The 7,627-nt window shown below is 50.3% G+C and overlaps 1 protein-coding gene across 1 annotated transcript; it reads right to left on the bottom strand.

Moving 5' to 3' along the window:
- Positions 1 to 595: 595 nt before the first annotated feature.
- On the bottom strand, positions 596 to 4,180 carry LOC138358754 (collagen alpha-1(I) chain-like). Its single transcript, XM_069316924.1, has 2 exons — positions 4,097 to 4,180; positions 596 to 1,807 (listed from the first exon to the last, which is right to left on the bottom strand). The coding sequence occupies exons 1-2, from the start codon at positions 4,178 to 4,180 to the stop codon at positions 596 to 598; spliced, it is 1,296 nt and encodes a 431-aa protein (XP_069173025.1).
- Between the last annotated feature and the right edge of the window lie 3,447 nt (positions 4,181 to 7,627).

Here is a 7,627-nt window from a genome sequence, read left to right as displayed (position 1 = left end):
CACAACCCCCCCCCCCCCCCGCACAACATTCGCCAACACGACAGTCCTCCCCACAACCATCATTCCTGTCTTGCTTCGACAAAGCAGACGACCATAAGTTGAATCCAACTCCTTATAAACCCCTTTTATATACCATTCAAGATAACAGAAGTAGTGCGCCCAATTGTTTTTAAACCAGGCCTGTTTAGCCAAGCCATGACTCTCTTCCATCAAGCTATTTCTTCTTCTCTTTCCCTCTATGCTACATTCCCTCAATGTTATCTTCCCTTCCCTCTCTCCTTCCCTCCTCCTTCACAACCTACTCTTCCTCACTCTCACCTGAAGGTTACCTCCTCTAAGTTAATTTGTTATCAAATCTGCATAGGAAATTTGGTCCATTTTCCTGCAGGTCAAGGACCACAATTACTTTATTGAATATAGGAGAGGAGGCAGTGTAGGCGACGTCCAGCATGTCTGTCACGAGGCTCAGTGCTTCCTCCACCGCTGTCCTGCTGCGGGGGCCCTCGGTGCTGCTGGGGGCCCTCGGTGTTGCTGGGGCCCTCGGTGCTGCTGGGGCCCCTCGGTGCTGCTGGGGTCCTCGGTGCTGCTGGGGTCCTCAGTGCTGCTGGGGCCCCTCGGTGCTGCTCGGGGCCCTCGGTGTTGCTGGGGCCCCTCGGTGTTGCTGGGGCCCCTCGGTGCTGCTGGGGGCCCTCGGTGTTGCTGGGGCCCCTCGGTGTTGCTGGGGCCCCTCGGTGCTGCTGGGGCCCTCGGTGCTGCTGGGGTCCTCGATGCTGCTGGGGCCCCTCGGTGCTGCTGGGGCCCCTCGGCGCTGCTGGGGCCCCTCGGTGTTGCTGGGGCCCCTCGGTGTTGCTGGGGCCCCTCGGTGCTGCTGGGGCCCTCGGTGTTGCTGGGGCCCTCGGTGTTGCTGGGGCCCCTCGGTGTTGCTGGGGCCCTCAGTGCTGCTGGGCCCCTCGGTGCTGCTGGGGCCCTCGGTGCTGCTGGGGCCCTCGGTGCTGCTGGGGCCCTCGGTGTTGCTGGGGCCCCTCGGTGTTGCTGGGGCCCCTTGGTGCTGCTGGGGCCCTCGGTGTTGCTGGGGCCCTCGGTGTTGCTGGGGCCCCTCGGTGTTGCTGGGGCCCTCGGTGCTGCTGGGGCCCCTCGGTGTTGCTGGGGCCCTCAGTGCTGCTGGGCCCCTCGGTGCTGCTGGGGCCCTCGGTGCTGCTGGGGCCCTCGGTGTTGCTGGGGCCCCTCGGTGTTGCTGGGGCCCCTTGGTGCTGCTGGGGCCCTCGGTGTTGCTGGGGCCCTCGGTGTTGCTGGGGCCCCTCGGTGTTGCTGGGGCCCCTCGGTGTTGCTGGGGCCCCTCGGTGTTGCTGGGGCCCTCGGTGCTGCTGGGGCCCTCGGTGCTGCTGGGGCCCTCGGTGTTGCTGGGGCCCTCGGTGTTGCTGGGGCCCCTCGGTGTTGCTGGGGCCCCTCGGTGTTGCTGGGGCCCTCGGTGCTGCTGGGGCCCTCGGTGCTGCTGGGGCCCTCGGTGCTGCTGGGGCCCTCGGTGTTGCTGGGGCCCTCGGTGTTGCTGGGGCCCTCGGTGTTGCTGGGGCCCTCGGTGCTGCTGGGGCCCTCGGTGCTGCTGGGGCCCCTCGGTGTTGCTGGGGCCCTTGGTGTTGCTGGGGCCCTCGGTGCTGCTGGGGCCCTCGGTGCTGCTGGGGCCCCTCGGTGCTGCTGGGGCCCCTCGGTGTTGCTGGGGCCCTCGGTGCTGCTGGGGCCCTCGGTGTTGCTGGGACACCCTTCTGGGGCACCCTGTATCTCTGGGACACCCTTCTGGGGCGCCCTGTATCTTTCATTAGGTAATACAAAAAATATATATTTAATTTGAAATATCTTGATGTCATCATTCAAGTCAGACGTCAGTCTTCTTCATGTCTTATAAGTGAAACTACTTTCCTCCGTCCTAACGAGCACTGACGTGACAGATTTAATAAAGTAATTGAGACTGTTCTGATGCAAATTTCACTGAGGATTAATGCAGACAATTGCATCAGTTGAAAATTTGAATATTATCAAGTTTTCTAATCAGGCATTTAAGCTGATCCAGGTCAGCAAGAGTGGCCTTTTTCCTGGTGTAGATGTGGTCTAAGGAGGTCTAAGGTCTGGTCTAAATGAGGTCTAAGGACTAAACTAGCTTAGAGAGTAATGCAAAATAAAGAAAGCGTTTGTAACAGTCCTGGGGGGCCTGATGGCTGAGTGGACAGCGCTTGGCATTCGTAGTCCGGGGTTTGATCCCCGGCAGAGGCGGAAACAAATAAACAGAGTTTATTTCACCCTGATGCCCCCTGTTCACTGAGCAGTAAATAGGTACCTGGGAATTAGGCAGCTGCTACGGGCTGCTTCCTGGGTGTATGTAACAAAAAAGGAGGCCTGGTAGAGGACCGGGCCGAGGGGACGCTAAACTCCGAAGTCATCTCAAGATAACTTCAAGAAGAAGAAGGAGATAGTCGTTCTACCTGTGCCCATGTCCCTCTCCCCTCAGCTCATGCATATCTTCCTGTCCCCTCTATGCCTTCACGTGGCACCGTGTCCTCACACACACGTCCCAATCCCGTCGAGTCGCTCACATGTCCCCATTTACACTACTTGCGCACATCTCCTTATTCCCCCTCTACTCACACTCACCTCAACATCTCCTCTACTCACACAAACAGACGTATTTGACAAACGTAAACAACTTCTGACGTCACAAGGGTGCACCGTCTAGTGGACTTCAATCATTAAATGGCTGAGCTATTTTAAAGGCCTACCCTATGGTATGCATGATAAAAAAAACAATTTCGAATCCCATATAGACCAACTGCACAAGCGAATTTTTTTTTCACAGGAGGAAATCGTAGATAGCAATTGGAACCAAACTAATCGTCACAGGAGCAAACGACATCAGAAGAAAGTGTATGAAATCTACGACTATTAAACACACAAAATTACTTAGCATAGAGTCGAGTAAAAATTCAGAAAATCGTAACTCCACGTACTTAACTAGTAACGCAAAAACATTCTGTTTGATGTGCTTAACCCTTGCACTGCGCACCTGTTTTTTGGCCAAAATTTCATGGTGCTGTTGTTAAGGACAAATTTTTGTTTTTTATAAATGTTTAGGTAGTGTTAATGTTAAAATGTTTTAATCCCTCAATTTTCATCAATGTAAAGTCTACTCTCAACTTAAGTTTTATCTCAGTCAATGTTTGCGTTTTGTGCTCTTTTGTAATTAGATTATTTTTGCTTCTCTCTCATCTATCTGTCCCTTTTTCACCTTTAATCTTTTCTTCTCTGCCTCTTCCTTATTCGCCTTGAAGTAACCCCCCTTAAGTGACCTTTGGAGGCGTCAAGACCCCACACAAAATATTGAGAGACACCGGAGAGTGGGAGAACAGTGTGTGTGTGTGTGTGTGTGTGTGTGTGTGTGTGTGTGTGTGTGTGTGTGTGTGTGTGGGGAGGTTGACCTGACTGCCTCACTGGGGCCTCGCCACACCCTTAATGTGTGGTCAAGGACATCCTTCCTCTTCCCCTGTCCCAGTCCAACTTTCCGTTTACCTGTCTGGTACTTGGGTTTGGACGGTAGAGCGACGGTAGAGCGTCATGCAAGTCCGTGTTTAATCGCCGACCGTCGAAGTGGTTGGGCGTCATTCCTTCCTTCCCCCCCCCCTCCGTCCCATCCCAAATCCTTATCCTGACCCTTTCTCAGTGCTATATAGTCGTGGTGGCTTGGCGTTTTCTCCTGATAGTTCCCTTACCTGTCTGGTAGCCCGTCCGTGTGCTTACAAAGTTATACTCACATAGTTGTGCTTGCGGGGGTTGAGCTTCGGCTCTTTCGTCCCGCCTCTCAACCGTCAATCAACTGGTAATTACCTAAGAGTAGTTACAGGATGAGAGCAACACTCGTGGTGTCCCGTCTTCCCAGTACTCTTTGTCATACAACGCTTTGAAACTACTACAGGTGTACAGGTTCTCGAGGCTATTGGGCTCTATCGTACCTACATATGAAGCTGTGTATGGAGTCTGCCTCCACCACATCACTTCCTAGTTCATTTCACTTGTGAAATGACAGTGACGCTGTCAGTGAAATGAAACTTACTGACACCGAAGAAATTCTTTGAATGTCTCTTTGGCTCATTTGGGTAGTCAGTTTCCGCCTATTGCCACCTTTCTTGTGTACCATCTATGGTAAATAGTGATCTTTATCTATCTCAACCCCACTCAACATCTACACTGTCCATTCCTCTGAGAACTGTGTAGGTGGTGATCATCTCTCTCTTGACTCTTCTGTCTTCGGTGGTGATCATCTCTCTCTTGACTCTTCTGTCTTCGGTGGTGATCATCTCTCTCTTGACTCTTCTGTCTTCGGTGGTGATCATCTCTCTCTTGACTCTTCTGTCTTCGGTGGTGATCATCTCTCTCTTGACTCTTCTGTCTTCGGTGGTGATCATCTCTCTCTTGACTCTTCTGTCTTCGGTGGTGATCATCTCTCTCTTGACTCTTCTGTCTTCGGTGGTGATCATCTCTCTCTTGACTCTTCTGTCTTCGGTGGTGATCATCTCTCTCTTGACTCTTCTGTCTTCCAGCGACGTGAAGGTTTAATTCCAGTCTTGACTCTTCTGTCTTCCAGCGACGTGAAGGTTTAATTCCAGTCTTGACTCTTCTGTCTTCCAGCGACGTGAAGGTTTAATTCCAGTCTTGACTCTTCTGTCTTCCAGCGACGTGAAGGTTTAATTCCAGTCTTGACTCTTCTGTCTTCCAGCGACGTGAAGGTTTAATTCCAGTCTTGACTCTTCTGTCTTCCAGCGACGTGAAGGTTTAATTCCAGTCTTGACTCTTCTGTCTTCCAGCGACGTGAAGGTTTAATTCCAGTCTTGACTCTTCTGTCTTCCAGCGACGTGAAGGTTTAATTCCAGTCTTGACTCTTCTGTCTTCCAGCGACGTGAAGGTTTAATTCCAGTCTTGACTCTTCTGTCTTCCAGCGACGTGAAGGTTTAATTCCAGTCTTGACTCTTCTGTCTTCCAGCGACGTGAAGGTTTAATTCCAGTCTTGACTCTTCTGTCTTCCAGCGACGTGAAGGTTTAATTCCAGTCTTGACTCTTCTGTCTTCCAGCGACGTGAAGGTTTAATTCCAGTCTTGACTCTTCTGTCTTCCAGCGACGTGAAGGTTTAATTCCAGTCTTGACTCTTCTGTCTTCCAGCGACGTGAAGGTTTAATTCCAGTCTTGACTCTTCTGTCTTCCAGCGACGTGAAGGTTTAATTCCAGTCTTGACTCTTCTGTCTTCCAGCGACGTGAAGGTTTAATTCCAGTCTTGACTCTTCTGTCTTCCAGCGACGTGAAGGTTTAATTCCAGTCTTGACTCTTCTGTCTTCCAGCGACGTGAAGGTTTAATTCCAGTCTTGACTCTTCTGTCTTCCAGCGACGTGAAGGTTTAATTCCAGTCTTGACTCTTCTGTCTTCCAGCGACGTGAAGGTTTAATTCCAGTCTTGACTCTTCTGTCTTCCAGCGACGTGAAGGTTTAATTCCAGTCTTGACTCTTCTGTCTTCCAGCGACGTGAAGGTTTAATTCCAGTCTTGACTCTTCTGTCTTCCAGCGACGTGAAGGTTTAATTCCAGTCTTGACTCTTCTGTCTTCCAGCGACGTGAAGGTTTAATTCCAGTTGCCTTTCCTTGTCAAACATACATCTCAACTTCTGAACATTCTCTAACTTAATCCTGTGATTAACTAGATATGGACTCCAGGCTGGAGCTGCATCCTTCAGGATTGGTCTGACCTATGTGGTGTATAAGGTTACCTTGACCTTGAGGTTACCTTGAGGTGCTTCCGGGGCTTAGCGTCCCCGCGGCCCGGTCGTCGACCAGGCCTCCTGGTTGCTGGACTGATCAAGGTTAGGAATTAATCCATACACAAGTTTCTAAAGGTAGTTCTAATGTTGGCCATCTTAGCATATGCCGCTGATGATATCCTTTTGATGTGGTCGTCGGGTACAGGTCTGAAATGACCTCAACCTTTCCCTAGGTTGATTCTCTTCGTGACTCTTGAAGGAATTCATTCCCCACTTGGCACCTTGTGTCCAGTCTCCTGCTCTCTAATATAAATGTTTATATCTTTACATTTACTCGAGTTAAACTTTATCTTCTTGAGGCTATTTTAAGATCATTTCGGGGCTTAGCGTTCCCGCGGCCCGGTCCTCGATCAGACCTTTTTTGTTACACACCCCCTGGAAGCAGCCCGTAGCAGCTGTCTAACCCCCAGGTACCTATTTACTGCTAGATGAACAGGTACGTCAGGGTGAAGGAAACTCTTCCCATTTGTTTCCGCCGGCTGCGGGGATCGAACCTCGGTCCCTAGTTCCACGAGTTTACAGCGCTGTCCACTTAGCTACCAGCCCCATACTGTGTGTGTGTGTAAGTGATTGAGTAAATGAGTGAGAGTGAGTGAGCGTATGGGAGTGTGTGTGTGAGAGTGAGTGAGACCACTGTATGTGAATGTATTCATACGAAACACATAGAAGATTTGCGTGCATATTTGGTCTCCTCCAGCTCACCACGAAAGCTTTACACCAAGCTCCAGCAAGCTGCATGGACAAGCGTGAGGATATTTCTGCTCCTTTCACTCACTCCTGCCGCACCGCACTACTAGAAGCCTCTCACTTATGTATCTCTTTTCACAAGAAGCATCGAGTCCTCTCGGGTATGCATCTCTGTTATCTGCCTCACTAGAAACCTCTCAGCAATGCATCTCCCTTCACAGCATCATTGTATAAACCTCTTAGCCCTACCAACCTCTTCATTGCACAACTTTAAATCTGAAGAAATCAATCATTTCTCTGCATCACCTTGTATACCTCTCACTTACTTCTTCCTTGTCACAGCTGAGAAACTGAGAAATCTCTCAGTTCTTTTTATTTCCCATTATCATGGTAGTCTTTGCTACTTCTGCATCTCTACAAAAGAACTCTCCTTCCGCCTAATATTCATATCTTCCGGGCAGTAATATTCCGGGAACATCAACTAAATCTCGTAGACTTGAAGCAAAGTGAAATTCACACCAGTTCCTCCATCTATCATCATTCTATTATGCAGGAAGTACCGCACGTCTATGGGTCATCCAATAATGTTAGCAGACTTCTAGATGTTACCACTGCTAGGCTTAGGCTCGGCTACAAGTACCTCTGGGAGTTTGTAACATCTGCTGATGTAGATTTGACTAAATGTAAACTCTGTCAGCAGAACTATTCGCATACTTTGCGTCATTATATAATGGAATGTGAAAAAATCGTGGAATTCAGAGATAACACCACCAATGGTGTCCAAGAAATGTGTAAGTACTTCATTCATAATGATGTGCTGCCCGAAATCTTAGCGAAGTATCCAAAATTTGCTTATTGTAGGTAATGCATGCACATGACTGTAAAGCTGCCGCCCAGTTGGGTAGGTGTGGAGCACATGACTGTAAAGCTGCCGCCCAGTTGGGTGGGTGTGGAGCACATGACTGTAAAGCTGCCGCCCAGTTGGGTTGGGTTGGTGTGGAGCACATGACTGTAAAGCTGCCGCCCAGTTGGGTGGGTGTGGAGCACATGACTGTAAAGCTGCCGCCCAGTTGGGTGGGTGTGGAACACATGA

This window comes from Procambarus clarkii, chromosome 86 (assembly GCF_040958095.1).
Source record: "Procambarus clarkii isolate CNS0578487 chromosome 86, FALCON_Pclarkii_2.0, whole genome shotgun sequence".
Lineage (NCBI taxonomy): Eukaryota > Metazoa > Arthropoda > Malacostraca > Decapoda > Cambaridae > Procambarus > Procambarus clarkii.
The sequence above is the reverse complement of the archived record's forward strand: the minus strand, read 5'-3'. Positions and strand labels throughout refer to the sequence as shown.